Consider the following 17,080-nt stretch of genomic DNA (forward strand, 5'->3'; position numbering starts at 1 on the left):
CCTCAGAAGATGGCAACTTCCCGCCAGGGTCATGGCTGAGCTTTAATAAATTCCAGTCCCCAGCAGGAATTCTCAGATTGCACATCAGTACCTTAGCTCCAAGACTGGCTTTCAAGGAGAGCCCTATCAAGGATGTTATAAAAGCTATTTCCTGCGAGCCTACCCACTGGGGCCAGGCACTTCACATGCATTTTCTCTAGACCTCACACTTACTTTGCAAGGAGGTATTACAGGTGAGGAGTAAGAGGCCCAGAGAGGTTATGTGGTTTGTGCAAGGTCCCACAGCTCCTAAGCTCATTGCACTTTGCTGCTTCTCAAACACGGAATAACTCGCTAAAGTTGGAGTTTGGAATCATAGACAACGTCAGGGAATCTTAAGGATCATTCAGTCTGTCCCATTTTATGGAAAAGCAAATTGGGGTCCAGAGAAATGAAGTGACTTGCATACAGAGGCATTCAATAATATAGAGGCATTTCCAAGTGGTTTTCCAAGCCCCTGGCCAGCTGCTGATGTCCAGCGCTCCTGACTGGTTCTGCCTGTGTCTGTCTCATCTGTTGGTGTCTGTGAGCCCTGTTCTCCCCAGCTGACCTCACCCCGGGACTGTGACCGCCAACTTACTGAGCTCCCAGTGACATGTAGCATTTCCCGCCTTGGCCCTGGTACAGGCCAGCCAGCTCCATGACCTTCACCACATTGACGAAAGCCCTTGGAAGCTGTGGGGAGCAGAGGGTGGGCTTCATTAGTTCCCAGGCAGTTGAGGGGGCGAACTGGCGCCTGCTGGAAGGAGCCTAGGGGATCATCTGCAGTGCAAATCCTCCCTCCCCAATTTTATCAATAGAGAAACTGAGTCCCAGAGGAGGGACGTGACTTGTATTATCTCACTGAATCTTCTTTCTCGCCCCCACTTTATAGATTGGGGAACAGACATGGAGAAGTCACATTGCCGGTAAGCCACAGTGCCGGGCTGCAAACCAGGCCAACTGGCTCCAGAGGCAAGCTCTTTGCCACCACTTAGAATTTCCCCCGCCGAGGAGCTCAGCAGCTGCCTCCACCCCATCCGGGTGCCCACTGGCAGCGGGGCTCTGCTTGGCGTACATCTCACTGAATACAACTTGCCTAGATGCACCTGGAGAGGCACCTCCAGTGAGGGCGCAGACAGGCAGGTTGCTGGCAGGAAATGAGACCCAAGGACATGCAGCCGCTCTTTCCTACCTCATAGAGGATGTCCAGGGCCTGCTGGATGTGCTGAACATATTCCCCAGCTGAGTAGGCCTCCTGTGAAGAAAGAAGGGGGCTTTCCACACGCCCTGAGTTCCACTCTGTGAGGAGGACAAGAGTGGTCCAGTACCCAGCACAGGAGGGCCCTCGGGACTGGGATGGTGGCAGAGTGGGTACAGGGGCTTCGGTGGCACTGGATGTGCTGGGAAGCCCAGCCCTTGTTGCTGGTGGACATAGAGTCTTCGTAAGAAGTCATCCCTTGAGCCCTCCCTAGACAGCATGAGCAACCCCCGCCACAGCCCGCTCCACCGTCTCTCGAACCCAGAGGGATGCTGACAATGCTGGGCCCCACCACTTCTCCAGTCTAATCCATCACCGGCCTCAGCCTTCTTCACCCCCGATGGTGCCCCTGGGGACCATGCTGTCTCTTTCCTCGGGGCTTTGGCCCATGCCGGCCCCACCGCCTCCCTCTAACTGCCATCCCTTGTGACTCAGCTTGGGGGTCTCCTCCTCAGATCCATCTCCCGAGTGGAAGCTGCTTTAGCCCCTCCGAAACTGTGGCCTGAGTTAATCCTGGTTGTGACCTTCAGGTCCTTTTCACAGAAAGATGCTCTCAGGAGTGTAAACCTGACTGTTCGCATGAGGACAGATATTCGGTAGCAAGTAGGGGCATTTCCTGCACCAAGTGTCCACAGGTGGTTCTGGGGTCACTTTTGGCTTCCAGGCACTCCTGGAGTTCAGGACACAGTGACACTTAAATCCCCACGGGGTTTGGTGACTTCTGCCTCTGGAGTCCAGGCAGTAAGGGAGAGAACCCCTGTGCAGTGGAGGGTAATTCTCATCAGGAGAATTGGTTGGTTCTCTGAGCCACGAGGAGTGACAGATGCCTTCTCCCCTGCCTGTGACTGTCAGACATTCTACCTCCACCTCTGAGTCGGGGCAGCTGCCTTTTTCTGGCCAAATGAAACACAGGATGTCCCCAACTTAGAACAAGATGTATTCCAAACGTTACAACTTCCAAAGTTTGTAAGTCTGGACATATTGCCCCCTAGAAATGACGTTAGGAATGGGTTGGAGTCCCAGGCTGGCTGGCTGAGGATGGTTGACTGGTGGATGCCCCTGAAGGGCTGCAAGCCATACTGTTGGGACCAGCTCACTTTTACCCAACCCCCTTTATGAACCTGTTTCAGCATCCCCCTGTGCACCCTCCCTCCCCCTGAAAAGCAGGGGCAGGGACTCCAAGCACCAGTCACCCATCTGGATACCAGAGAACATATGTTAGACTGCACTGCTCTCCCAGGGGCCACTCAACAGTGGGAAAGGCCAGGTCTCACCTGGTGGGTGTGACCCTGGGGCTGCCTGGGAGAACAGGCCAGTGTGACTCCCCTGAGGGAGATCAGGCCCCTGGGCATGGACAATGACAGAGGTCAGCCACTCCTTTCTCAGGTTCCCAATGGGGTTGTCAGGCCTACCGGATTCTCGCAGTAATGACACAAGTCGCTGCTCCCGATGAAGAGTGTGATCAGCTTCCAGTCTTTCTCTAGGTTGATTTCCTGAGGGGACAGAAGACCCTGAGTTCAGGCATCACTAGGGCGCAAACGCAGGTGGTGTTCACCAGACCACACAGCCCCCCAAGCGCCTTCCGCCGTCTGGACCACAATAGAAGATGCCAAGTGGAGCCTCCTTGCCCTCACCTTGGTGCTGGAGCAAGGGGCTCCACAGAGAATCCGTGTGTGTGTGTGTGTGTGTGTGTGTGTGTGTGTGTGTGTGTACATGTGTGTGGCTGCTCACACAGTGCGGAGGACTGTTTTCCCTTCGAAATCCTCCTAGGAGAGCTGCAGCCTATACTGAAGTAGAGTGTGGTGACACACCCCTGAAATGTGATCTACAGGCCTTCAAAGGAGCCGAGGGCAAAAGATGCATCTACATAGAAGTGAAAGCCCAGAGCTGCCTCTTAGGGGAGCTCTTCAGGTCTGGGACAGTGCGGGGGAACAGGGCGGGGCCTGGAGGAAGAGCCCTGAGTGGACTGAGAGGTGGGTCGGAGTTGCGGGGCCCTCGGAGGAGCCCGCTTTCCCCTCAGCCACCACCATAATAGGAGTCCTGCCAGGAGCAGAATTCCACGGTGTAAGCATAGAGCGTTAAAAAAAAAGTGCAAGTGAGAAGGGTTAGAGGGGCCGTGAGTGGGAGGAGGAAGGGTTGGAAGGAGAAACCTACTTTTAGTAGCCAGCATTTACATAATAGGGCTCCAAGAAGCCAACTCTTGGGTAAAGTGGGCAACTGCCAGAGGCCAAGGCCAGCATCTCTGCCAACACCCCTCGGGGGTCTCTCCCTCCTGCGGCTGGCCCTCGGGGTAAGCATGCGGGAACTAGGGTCGGGGGCAGCAAAGAGGGCGTCTTTGTGGTAAGACCTGCTTCTTGTGGCTCATTTGGGCTCTCCTAAGGACAAGCCAAGAGCAGGAGCTGCTGAGGTGCACAGGGGCCTCTTTTGGGGCCGCTGCACCCACCCCAGCTGGAGACCCAGCTCCTCTCAGGGTGGCCCGGGGTCCTGTACTCACAGGACTGTTTTTCATTCGCTCCACCAGGTCCCGGGCCTGGGCCGGCATGTCCCTAGGCAGAGGGATGAGAAGGGACGTTAGAGCTGGCTCAGGAGCAAGGGCTCAAGCTGTAGGATGTTGGCCTGGCAAGCAGGTGCTTCAGGAAGAAAAATATCAAAAAGTTTATTCCTTCAGAGTGTATTGGAAGGCTTTTGATTCTCAAGAAATCCCAACCTAGTAATAAGGAGCTGCTGTGGACCTCAGAGCCACATGGATCCAGACCCTGGCAGGGGCTCGTCCAGCCACCTGCTTCTGCAGCCCATCCTCTGGCCACTTGGGGTGGGATCTGCTCGACCTTCCCACCAGGGATGTGCCCTTATACCTCATCCAGCTCTTTGATTGCAAGCTGAGCCTGCTCAGCTCTTATTCGGCTTCCAGTTTTAAAAATAACCTTTTGTATATTTGACAAAAGTCATAGCCCTAAATTATCCCTCAGCTTTCTTCTTTCCAGACTTCCTGACTCCTCTGACCTTTACTTCTAAGTCCCACTCTGTTTCTTTAATCCTTTTGCTTTTCTTCTCTGTGGTTACTTTGGATTTCCACACCCTTCCCCATCTTCTCACTTTTTTCCCCTCCCAACAAAACAGGATGGGGAGGCAAATATGGACAGGCTTAGTTCTCCCTTCATCTCCCAGATTCCTGCCGTGAATAAGGAAATGAACACTGTGGAGAAGAGTTGTGTGTCAATGGAATACTACTCAGCAATAAAAAGGAATGAACAATTGATACACGCAACAACACAGATGTATCTCAAAATAATTTTGCTAGGTGAAAGAAGCTAGACGAGGAGAGAGTAAATAGTCTATGATCCCATTTATATAAATATCTAGAAAGTTAAAACCAAACTACAGTGACAGAAAGCGGGTCAGTGGTTGCCTGGGGCCCAGGGAGTGGTGTAGAGACAGGAAGGGGCCGGAGGGAGAGACTGGTTACAAAGGGGCACAGGGAAACTTGTGGGTGTGATGTTTATAATCTTGACTGTGGTGATGATTTCACAAGCATATGCATGTGTCAAACCTATCAAATTATACACTTTTCATATGTGCACTATATTGCAAGTCAATTATACCTCAAAAAAGTATGTTTTTTTTTAAAAAAAGCTGTGTATATGAGAATTTATGTCAGCAAAAGGATTCAGCTGTGGAAGAAGTTATAAAAGCAGTAACTGGTACAGGATGGGCATTTTAAATCTTTGCATGCCCATGACGAGCTGGGCACGTGGTCAAGCACACATAGTACCATCTTTGCCCTTGGTTCTCATTTACACACCAGGATTGTACCCCGTACACTATTGCTATTGATGGGTATATGAGAAAGCTAGAAAGAAAGCCTGTCCCCATTAAAGGCCACCACAGAAGTGCCTATAACGTTTTAATAGGTTTACTGTGTGACTAGGGGAATTCATGGGTGAGAAGCCCTCATGAGTACCGGGGAAGTTGGGAATGTCCACTTCCTCCCCTCTTCCCGGCCAGGTTCTCCCCACCCTTCAGGCTCAGAGCAAGTCCTATCTTCCTCAGGAGCCTTCGCTCCAAGTCATTTATCCACACCTCCTTCATTTCCTTTTCTAGTCCTGGTGCGAAGAGCTCTGCTCTGGGAGTTATGGGACCGGGGTTCTCCTTTCAGCTCTGCTACTAACTTGCTGTGTGAACTCACCCAAGTTACCAAAGCCTGCTAGGGTTGGATTTTTTCATCTTTTAAATGGAGAGTTTGGGCTGGATGATTTCTGGAGTCCCTTCCAGGTCTGCGTCTGTATTTGGACTGCCCAGTCTACACTTCACGCTTTTCTGTTCTCTCAGTTGTAGTCCAAGGTACAAAATCATTTCAGTCTACAATATTGCCATATGCAACACTGTTTTTTTTCCTAAAAGTTATATCCTGTTTGTTTAGTCTCCTTTCCCCTAGCATGGGACATCAGCAAGCTCTTTGGCTAAGGCAGGGAGTGCACCTTTTGGTTCTTTAGTATCTTTTAGTAATAACACCTAGGGGCTCAGACCTTGGCAAGTGTTCAGTGAATTCTTGCTTAATGATTGATGGAAGGTAAATTAGATGTTGAATAAAACTTTGAAATGAATAATGGCAAACTTCTTTTTTTGCAAACACATTATATACTGTACTAAGTGCTTTCCATGGATTATGTCATTTAACCCTTACGACAACCCTGAGAAGTAGGCACTATTATTATCCCCATTCAGAGATGACAAAACTAAGACTCAGAGGTGCTAAGTGACTTGCCCAAGGTCACACAGCTAGCAAGTCTGGGAGCTGGGATCTGGACACAGATGGTCTGACCCCGGGCCTCATTATCTTCGTTGTTCTGCTGTGGTTTTATATTTCTCTTTAGGTGAACTCATCCTTACCCACACGGTACTAAAAGATAGAGTACAGATGAAGGAGTCAGAAGACAATTCTCCCACCTTGCTTACTTAAGTCAATGGCTGACTCTCCTTTCCCTGGCACCGGGCATCAGAGACACCAACAAGAAGCTGCAGGTCTCGGCTACTTCCCCGCCACTGATTCTAGTGGAAGCACCGAGCAACAGTAAAATAGAAGAGACAGCAAGAGAAGCAAAGCAAAGCAAGAAAGGGGAGAGGAGCTTGAATGTCAACAGACTAAGGAATCAACTCCCGGTTAATGAAGTCTGGGCTGTGAAATAATAATAAAACCATGATGATTACAATAATAATAATAATATTAATGGTAAGAACAGCAATTAGGTGTTGATACTACGCCCCCATGAAGCCCAGTTTTTTGCAGAAAAAATAGGTTCTTCCTGCTTATGACGTTGAGGAACTGACATTGCTTCCTGTGGCTCAGAGACTCCAGCGGAGCTGAGGGCCGGGTTACCGCGTCTGAAAGACCGCTCTCTGTAAACAGAGTGAGTCAAGCCGGTGTCGTTTCCCTGGTGATGTGAGCACAGCAATCCTTCTACAAAGCAGATACCCAGCACGCTCTGTGCTGAAAATCAATGAACGCCGTCAGGCATTTCAGCTTTAATTATCTGGGTTGTTGTCAACAACAGAAATCCAAGTGAAAACAAACAACCGCCAGGCTGTTTCAGGGGCCCTAACATCTAACTCCCTAGTGTCAAAATAGCTTTTTCAGAGTCAAGGACTCGATGTTCCAAGGCGAGGGGGAGAGAGGAAGGGCAGCCCTCTGCAGGGTCATGCCCTGAGTTCTCCTCCGGTGCTGAGAACCGCCCTGCACGATTGACCCCCTGGGCAGGGAGGTCGAGCTGAGGTCAGCAGGACGGCACCCGCAGCCTGGGGAGGACGTGCTTCCTGTCAAGCCACCTCAAGTGCTCCCTCCTGCTGCCCCAGAGAAGCAGTAACAGTTCGGTGGGCAGAGTGAAGGCTCTGATTCAGCCTGGTCTGAGGCTGGCTCCGCTGATAACTTGTTCTAATAACCTTAGGCCATTTAGGAAGTTGTCCAGCCTCAGGGCCTTCGTGCTAGTACCCATCTTGGAGGGCATGAGGATTCCATGAGATAATCTATGTAAGGGGTCGCCCAGGTCAGGCATGCACAAGTGCTCCATGCACAGCAGCTATTATTGCCCATGGCGGGCCAGGCTCCCAGACACCATGCTTCTCTCCTCCTCCTGTGTCCCACCCTGACCTCTCAGCCTTGCCTTCCACTCTCCCTCCCATATCCAGGTCAACTCACCGAGCTCTGGCCCCTTCCACTGCTACATTCAGTCCTGCCGTCTCCTCCTGTGTGCCGGTGGAGAACCCGAGGATGTGAGGGTTGAACTTCTTTAGAATGTCTTTTAAGAGAGAGGAAGCAGGGAACAGAGGTGAGAGGGAGATGGGCATGCAGTGTTGGGGCACAAGTGTGGGGCTGGGTGGTTCTGGGTCTCCAGGGCTGGCTGACTTCCCTCCTTGCAGATAACCTTCTCTTCCCTCACGCAGGGGAAGGCCCTGGCCTCAGCACGGGGTTGTTATGGCCATAGTGATGGTGCTTCTCTGTGTTGCTACTTACTGGGCAGTGTGGTGTGGGTCTCCAAGATTTCATCCCCTCCAATGCTGGGGAAGAGAAAGTATATTTGTTAAGATCACCCTGACCTGCTGCTTCACATATCGTCATATTTATGAGTCACCACCAGAGAGTCTGCCCTGGTGAATCATTCCTATCACCCTTAGGACTGACATGAGCGTCAGGAGTCTCCTTGCATCTCAGCACTGGGGCCTGGGGATCCAGCCTTGTCTCTGAAGGAGTGACCCAGGAAACACACAACTTGTGCCTCTTCAGGGCAGTGTCATCAATTCAAACTGAGTGGAGAGCAGCCTCACCTCCAGGAAAGTCCCCTCCAGGACGTGGGTAGCTCACTGGTGTTGCTTGGGCGGGCTCCCACGGCTGTCTGTGAAAGACAAAGAGAAGGCTCCAGACCTGTGCTCGGCCCAGGGGCAGGCGGACAGTGCTGGTGTAGCAGCCAGGACCTGGATTAACGTTTTCTGAAAATGGCACTGGCTTTTCTCCAGGCCGCCTCAATCTCTGAGTCGTGCTGACTCCCCAGTCCTCCACACACACCAGTAACCCAGTCCTGGGAGAACTAAGATTCTTCCTTCCCAACATCTCTAGCTCCCATCCCTTTCTTTTTGTTCCCTTTGCCGTATTCCCTGCTGAGACTCTCATCTCCTCACCATGGACAACACTGTGGCCTCCCACCTGAGCCCATCGTCTCCAGTGTCTGTTCCCGTCTCATCGGGCTGCTCACTGCTCTTCCCAGCACACCTCTTCCTTCATGCCTCCCCTTTCGGGGCGGTTGTGTGTGTGTGGGGGGGGGGACCTTCCAGTGAGTCTCCCTTACCTACAGGGTCAAAGTCAAACCCCTTCACCAACTTTCTGAGCTCACCATAATCTGGTTCCCACTTTTCTTCCCCTCATTGATTCCCTCCTTTGCTGTCCACATGAACCTTCAGGTCTGAACAGATTGATCTGTCACCATTTCTGAAGCATGAGGGCCTTGGACCCACTACCCCATTACCACCCGCTCCATCCCTCCCAGGATGCTGAACTCTTACCTTTCCAGACCTTAAATCTCTAATTCATTCTCTAAGACCTTTGTCAGCTCCTACCTCCTCTATAAAGCTTTCTCTAAATGCCCTGTCTTTTTAACAAAAGAAATTCATCTTCAAACTTACAAGAATAACATATCTTCATCATAAGTAGTGAAATGATACAAAGATTTTTTAAAAAGTAATAATCTACCTCTACTTCCATCTTTTTATGTTTCTTTTTAAGATTGGCACCTGAGCTAACAACTGTTGCCAATCTTTTTTTTTTCTGCTTTTTCTCCCCAACCCCCCGCCAGTACATAGTTGTATATTTTAGTTGTGGGTCCTTCTAGCTGTGGCATGTGGGACGCTGCCTCAGCATGGCCTGATGAGCAGTGCCATGTCCACGCCCAGGATCTGAACCAGTGAAACCAGGGGCTGCCGAAACAGAGCACACGAACTTAACCACTCAGCCACGGGGTTGGCTCCTACCTCCATCTTAATCTCACCTCCTGCCACAGGTTGTACATCCCCTCCTGGCCCCTTACGCACATATACACACCACCAGAGCTTATTAATGGTTAAGAACCTGGTGTATATCCTCCCACAGCTTTCACCACGTTCACACCAAAATTAAAACACGTTCACACACGTATGGGGACATGGTATGTTTTTACAGAAACCAATGCCCTGTTTTAAAAGCCCTGTATATCACCTATCTGATTATCTATCTACTTCTGTGTAAGTTTTTTGTTTTCCCGGCCGCACAAGTTTCCTGAGGGTTACAACTACGTCTCATACTCCTTTTCCCTCAGAATTGCTAGCAGAGTATCTGGCACACAGCAATCACTAAATAGTTGGCTAATACAATTCATTTAGTGAAACTGTACTATGTGCAGGAATTGGGTTCCTTCTGCCCCGAAGAACAGTTTTTTGTTTTTTTTTTTTTGAGGAAGATTAGTCCTGAGTTAATATCCACTGCCAATCCTCCTCTTTTTGCTGAGGAAGATTGGCCCAGAGGTAACATCTGTGCCCATTTTCCTCTGCTTTAGGTGGGTCACCTGCCACAGCATGGCTTGACAGAGGTGAACAGGTCTGTTCCCGGGGTCCGAACCGCCGAACCCTGGGCCGCTGAATTGAAGTGCACAAACTTAACCACTACACCACCGGGCCAGCCCCAAGAACACATTTTAAATGGGATAGGGGGCGCTGGACAACGTGTAGGTAAGACTCACCATACTATGAACCTGGGTAGATGGAAATGAGTTCTCTGATAGAGGCAGGCCGACTTGGGTGAGTGCCATACACACAGATGAACTGCCTGGGAGTGGTGGGAACGGGGATGGCTGGCTTCTATCTGGGGATGGAGGGGAGGCCTTGTGGAAGAGGTGGTGTTTGAGCGGGACTGTGGAGGGGCAGAGGGCAGGGCATTCTAGATTGCCTGGGGATGTCTTGTGGCTGCCTGGCTGTGTTTGGGTGCCTGACACCAGTAGGTTCTCAATAGAGTCAGCTCAGTGCTGAATGTGCAGCCAGTATGAAGAAAGAGGTGATTCTGCATAGGGCCCAGCTGGGTTCTGAGGTGCCCAGGCCTGGCTCAGCTCAGTACTCACAGTCAGGGAGTCACCCAGGGCGGCCACCACTTTGATGTCTGCTGGTTGGAGCTCATGGACTAGAGGAGAGAAGCAAAAAGATGGATGGTCACAGGGAGGTCTTCCTTTTAAAGTACAAACTTGACTAGGAGTCGAGATTCTGCTCTAGTCCCACAGGTCCCCATTATACTTATTCCCGGGCCTAGGACTTTAGCAGATTTTCCCCTTTCATCCAAAGCAACCAAGGCACTGAAGGTAATAGGCTTGATGGCTATTGTCCATCTGAGAGGAGTCCAGTTCACACTGGAGGGGTCCAGGAAAGTTCCAGCTGTAGCAGTCATGAGCATAGGCAGATAGGAGCTCAATCCCTGACTGTACCTACCTCACCAGGCAAGGAGGCATGAAGGGCTGCCATTGGGACTAAGTGGGGAGGCCCCTCCACATGGGAGCCCAGCAGTGGCTGCAGGCCAGCTTCTTGTGGGCAGCCCAGAATCTAGGTCTGCATAGCGTGGGAATAATCAAGGCCTACTCGAAGCTCCGGGGTGTATTTGTAGGGTCTCCCCCCAACCTGACACTTAGCAAGGCCCTCAACTGAAGGAGGTGACGATGTTTTCACTCACCCGAGCTGGGAACACTGTTGGGAGGATTCCACTCGGTACACAGGAAGTCACTGCCCCAGTTCTAAATCAACAGGAGGAAAGATACGACGCCCAACACTCGTTGTACAGGAAGGTTAGCTCCAGCCCAAGAAGGACTAGCTAAGGAATTTGTGATGGAGGCTAGAACTATGTCACTGTGGGGGATCTTGTTAGCATAAGACCTGTTAGTTGTAGATGGACTGAGAGGGAAATTAGAGGGGGGAGGATGGGTGTCTGCTTACCCCTATGCACAATACACGTAATGTGTGTGCACCTGTGTGCACACTCACATAGTCCTTCCCATCTCAACCTATCTCCACTCTTACACGGTGCCAGCAGGCATACCAAAGCAGGGGGGAAGCTGGGAATTCATGCTACAGGTGGTCTCCCAAAGGAACACAGATTTGGAAACCTAATAAGAGATTACAGATGGGTTTTGGTGGTGGTGTTTAACATTATGCTAATAGACACTAATTACAATGCTAGGACTGAAACAATAATTAGTTAAAATATTTTTAGGAAAATAACATGAAATTTTTACAATTGCAAAGTTCCTGGTTTCTGCATATCTTTTTATACGTGTGAATATCTTTTTGCATATTTAACTTAATAGCCAACAACTTCCTTATATGTGTATAAATAAATGTCTATACCTGGGCACCTTTAGTCAAATTTCCTGGTCCCTGGAATACAGAGCACCTTTCCAGATGCTGGAGGAAGGGATGGGGTAGGAAGCAGAGGGCACAGAAATGACCAGCACCAGCAAGTGGGGGAGAAAAAGAGCCTCTTTCCCAGAGTCCCAAACACCTGCATGTCCCCAGGAGGGCCTGAGGGACAAGGGCAGAGCTGGGCGCACAGTAGGGCTCCACAAACAGGTGTGGCCCAGTTGACTGATTCTCCAGGATTGTGACTGCCAGAGGTTTGGGAAGCTCCTCTCTTCTGTTTAGTGAGACTACAGCAGAGACAAGCCTTGGTAAAACACTCCTTTCACAAAGGAGCAAAAATGAAACTTCTTTTAAATATTATTTGCTTAATCTGATGTAATTTAGTTTATCCCAAGGGATTGCTCAATTCCTCACACTGATGAATTCCTTCTTCTGTATGGAAGTTTTACTGAAATCAAGAACGTGCTTGTGTGCAGATGACAAATATCCGGGGAAAATGCAGTTAAAACAAAAAGTTCTATGGTTGTGAGCACTTTAGAAACATCCCTGATAGCTAGTGAGCCAGAGACAAGCACGTTCCAGGCAGATTAACAGACGCAGGTTGGAACTTGAGCACGCTCGTCTGTTACAAGGGGAGAACCACACGTGCCTCCTAAACCAGGGCACCCGAATCCCCTGGAGGTCTTGTTAAATGCTGATTCTGATTCTGAAGGACAGAGTTAACTCTCCTAGCAGCAGAAGCAAAGATACATGATTCTGTAAGACCCAAGAGGGCAGGCCCAGACCCACTTTGCTCACCACTGTATACCCAGCTCTTAGCACAGCACCTGCTCCATTTGGGCACCCAATACATAAATAATTAAACCGGCAAACAAATGCCTCATTGACCAGATGCAGCTGACATTTTGATTATAATGGATTTTGGTCAATGGTTTACCTGGGACCAGCCTCCATTGGGCTAACGTGAGCCTGAGAGAATCCAGAGAGGCTGGACAGTGGCATCAGCCCAGCTGTGGAGCTGTTATGGTTTGTACCCCAGAGCCTAGCATCTGATAGTCTTTAGTAATTTCATATGGGTTAGTCTCAGCTCTTCAGCTGGCTTATAAAGGTCTTTCCTCAATCACTCCTGCTGTTCCCCAATCCGTTTTCCGTACAGTACTCAGGGAGATCTTTTAAAAAGGCAAATCAGATCACTTCACTCTCTCCTGGGACTTCTAATGGCTTCCCACATCTCTCCAGCTGAAGTCCGACCATCTTACTCAGGGGATCAGGTTCTATATGATCTGGCCCCCGACAACCCCTCTGATCTCATCATCTGGCTCTCCACCTCATTCACATGCCCTCACAGCCACTCTGACCCTCTGGCTCTTCCTCAGCCCCACTTCTGAGGCTTTGTCCTCCCTAGTCCAGCCTGGGATTCTGGCTCTGGCTCTCCACATAGCTGGCATCTTTTCATCATGCATGTCCCAGCTCAAATCTCCCCTCCTCAGAGAGGTGGGGTCTGGCCTGTACAGCTCATCAGAACTTGCCACGCCCCCCTTGCCCCATCACTCTTTCTTGCATCAGCTTCCTCAGAGCTGTCATCACTGTCTGAAATGATTATGTTTAGCTATTTATTCGATGTCTCCTCTAGTAGATTGTAAGCTCCATCCATCAGGGCTGGACCCATGTGTCTGGTCTACTGCTCTGTCTCCCTGGCATGTAGTACGTCCTCAGTATGGAGTAACCTCTAACTCCCCAAGGGCAGGACCACATCTGGTACTTCTCTGAATTCCCTCCAGCACCTAGCATGAGATTGGACATAGCATAGGTGCTCAAATGAAGCTTGCAGTTCAGCCCCAATCCTGGTGGCCAATAGACCTGGTCTGGACCAGATCCATTCTGCAAGGCCTGGTGTGGTCCAGGATCTGCCAGGCCATGTCTGGAGTAGCAGTCCCTAAAGCCATGAGTCCCAAATCCTTTGGAGTTCCTCAGAGCTAGAATGATTGACTTGAACCAAATAAGCCCTGGGGACCCAAATGGATATGTGTCAGCTTCCTGTTGGGCCCAGCCCCTGGAATTGAGGTTCTTCCCACTTAGCTTCCACCTTATAGGAAGGTGATGGCACATCAAATTGCTGCCTCTCCTTCATGCCTTTTTGAAAGTCTAAGCTGCCTAATCACAAATGATGTCTGTGCAAAGGCACTTCCTCTAGTTGGTTGCTGACATCAGGTAAGCACTTGAGAACATGTCAGGACAATCCTGGGACGTTCTGGTTCAGGAGTCCTTTCTTTACATTCCAACTTCTGGTGTGTAAGGAGGGTACGTTTGTGCCTAAGCTAACACTCTGAACCTGCACCACGCCCTGAGTCACTGGCAGGTGGAAACGGTTTCTCTCTGAGAGAGGCAGACATGCGTCAGGGGTTACCTCAACGGCTGGCTTGGTGGGGTATGTGTAGTTACTGTTCCGGGAAGTTCTCAGGAAGGAATCGCTCTAAGAGAGAAAAGAAACCACAGGGAGAGGTCATCTAAAAGCATCAAAGACTGCTTAGGAAAGAAAGAATTAACAGTTCTGTCCTGATTTATCTAACAAGATTCTTCTGCATTTAAATAGAAAGCACTGTATAAACAGAATTTCATTCATTCCCTAGAGGGTTTTACATAACAGCTTTGGCAAGAGCTGCACGATAAGAGGCCTTTGAAGGGTTCCACACACGTTCTACTCAGGGTCTATGCTTTCATTTTCCCCCCTCACGACTGAACATCTCCCTCGTCCTCAGAAGGATCTACTTTCTTTGCTTTGTAATTTCTCTGGCAAGAGGTTCACATCATAGCATTTTTTTTCTTTTCTGAAAAGTGTTATGCTTATCAATATATTTTCATATGTAATTTTTTCTTTTTGCCTCCTTTGAACTGTGTTGTCTTACCCCCTCAGGTTGGCTTCACACACTTTGGTCATGTTCTTTCTCATGAAACATGATCTTCACTCCCTACTTGCCTATCTGTGTTACAACTGGCTTCCACACAAGCCTAGCCAGGAATCCGGGTCTCTTTAGTCGCAGGCGATGGGTCATCAAATAAGGAAGAAGAAAGTAGATGAAGGATGAACAGGAGGAAATCATGCTAATGAGAAAATGTAAAAATGATAGTGAAGCAAGAAGTTAGTAAGACGGAGATCAGGAAGGTTAGTAAGACCGGGCCCAGGGCTGTAGACACGCTCACAAGATGTGCTCAGTGGATAGAAGGGCCATGGTCTGAAAGTTCGGGAATAAAACGGGAATAAGAAGAAAGAACCAGAATGCTGGAGAAGGGGTCATTGGAGAGCTGTTCCAGGGGTTGAAAACTGACTGCCCATGGGCTGGACTTAGTCAAGAGACATTTTGTTTTGCTTTGTTCTGTCCTGAATGATGGTAAAAAAAAAAAAAAAAAAAAAAAAGGAGGACGAGGTAGAGGAAGAGGAAGGGGAGGCGGAGGGGGAGGGGGATGGGAGGAGAAAGATCTGAATGCTCTCAGAAGAGGCCTGTTGTCTTGAGTTCTGGCCCCACCACGTCCCCTTGTCTTGTACAAGATCCCGTTTGTACAGTCGTGTTGCTGCCTGCCACTGCATCTGAATTTGCAACCCCTGAAAGGCCCCATTTTACAGATGAGCAGCAACTGAGCCCAGAGTAGGGAAGGGACCTGATGCAGGTAGAGAGCAGGTAGTGAGAGCAGAGCTGGGGCCTGGCCTGACCTGATAGGCCTTCCTGACCAGGAATGGCCTGCTTCCATTCCTCACGCTGGGGTCAGGCTAACAAAAGACACTGCTGGTCAGACAGAGAGGAAGAGGAAGAGAGGGACTCTGAGGTCACCTTGGAGGACAAAATCTACACGTGTACAACTCCCAGCCCCCAGCGCAGACCCTGGCTCCCTGGAGCACCACACATCTCTCCTTCCCTCTGAGTCGGGGTGTTCCTAGCTGAAACATGGACCAGAGGAGTAGTCAGGGCCCAGGGTGGGAAATGTGCCCTGGACCATATGTAACAGTGCAAGGCAAAAGAGGGCTCACAATGGCCTGTCGCCATGGTTAACTAGGCTCGTCTCTGGCTAACGTTATTTAGCATCCTCTGAGCATTCATCATCAGAAAAGGCCAATCTGGGAGCATTCTCTAAACAACAGACCCACGTTTGCTAAGCACCCCATGTGTTCAGAGCACTTTTCTAGGTGTTAGGATGAGGGGAGGATACACAGAGGCTTACAACCCAGCCAGGCAGAGAGCATGAGAAGCCACGAGGCGGTGAAACACCAAAGAATAGTGTGTCCAGGTGGTGCAGTCATTGCTGAGGAGTGGTTGGAAGATCTGGGATGCGTGGTACTCAAAGATGAGACTCGGTGGGGGTGGGTCGTTAATTATGGTTCTTCCCCCATTTCAAGGGAGCCCTGACTGAGCATAGGGTCTGGGGGCTGAAGCTGGACCCAGAGTGGCCAACATAGGAAGAATCAGAGGACAAAGACCTACCCTGCCCTTCTGGAGTGCTGAGTCAAACTGGAGAGTCTGTTTAGTCATATGATCCAAGGGGTGGGGGAGGGGCCAGAGGAGGAGACTGAGTCAAAGGGGTCAGAGGTCAGGGAGACGCTGGAATGCAGCAGAGAGTGAGGCCAGGGCAGGGACAATGAGAGCAGGTCCAGGGCAGTGGCAGACGGGCGCCCTTGGGTGCCAAGGCTTGTTTTATTGACCACCGACCGTGTGGTGTGTGCATGAGTCAGACTGGTTTAAAGGCCTGGAGTTGAGCAGACTCCATGGAAGAGGGATTCCGTTTAGTCAGACTGGCCCTCTTAGGCTAGGTTTGTGACACCAGTAGGGAGAAAGTGAAGCCAACTAAATGCCAGCACAAGGAAGTGTTCTACTAGTTAGAGCCGTGCAAACACCGAGTGGCCTGCCTGAGGGGGCAGAGCCGGCAGCCACCTGATGTGAGTCACCAGTGTGAGTCAGTGGCTGCGGGAAAAGGTCATGTCATCTTGGCTGTGTTACAAGGTGTAGAGTTCCACAGGGAAGCGGTGGTGGTTTTCTTCTGCTCTGTGCTGCCCGGATCAAACTGGGAGTGTACAGTCAGTCCTGGGCACCAACTTACAGGGGGGCCATGTTCCAAGGAGTCATACCTACTCCATGAGACAAGGTTTGGAAGGCCCGTCTATGATAAAGGGTTGGGGGAACTGAGGAGACTCAGGGAAGGGCGCGGTGGTGGGCAGGAGGAGGACGTAACAGTGCTACACGGAACAGCCTCTGATATTTCTTTCCAATTCCATTCCATTCCATGCCAAACGTGCTGGTTCACGATCTACTACGTTGATTTCACAACCTGTTAGTGGGCAGCCGCTTGGCAGTTTGAAAAGCACAGCCTTGAGAGGGTGGAAATTTAAGCCGAGGC

At 50.3% G+C, this 17,080-nt stretch overlaps 1 protein-coding gene across 1 annotated transcript in view; it reads right to left on the reverse strand.

Annotated features, from left to right (window-relative positions):
- PLB1 (phospholipase B1) overlaps positions 1 to 17,080 on the reverse strand; it is a 127,238-nt gene that overhangs the window by 10,696 nt on the left and 99,462 nt on the right. The window contains exons 44-53 of the mRNA XM_046661319.1: positions 14,103 to 14,168; positions 11,013 to 11,073; positions 10,414 to 10,472; positions 8,099 to 8,166; positions 7,788 to 7,831; positions 7,473 to 7,572; positions 3,774 to 3,825; positions 2,692 to 2,772; positions 1,214 to 1,276; positions 620 to 714 (exon numbers count right to left, since the gene is read on the reverse strand). Coding sequence (XP_046517275.1) covers positions 620 to 714; positions 1,214 to 1,276; positions 2,692 to 2,772; positions 3,774 to 3,825; positions 7,473 to 7,572; positions 7,788 to 7,831; positions 8,099 to 8,166; positions 10,414 to 10,472; positions 11,013 to 11,073; positions 14,103 to 14,168 — 689 coding nt within the window. The remainder of the gene's footprint in view (positions 1 to 619; positions 715 to 1,213; positions 1,277 to 2,691; positions 2,773 to 3,773; positions 3,826 to 7,472; positions 7,573 to 7,787; positions 7,832 to 8,098; positions 8,167 to 10,413; positions 10,473 to 11,012; positions 11,074 to 14,102; positions 14,169 to 17,080) is intronic.

Source organism: Equus quagga, chromosome 5 (genome assembly GCF_021613505.1).
Source record: "Equus quagga isolate Etosha38 chromosome 5, UCLA_HA_Equagga_1.0, whole genome shotgun sequence".
Lineage (NCBI taxonomy): Eukaryota > Metazoa > Chordata > Mammalia > Perissodactyla > Equidae > Equus > Equus quagga.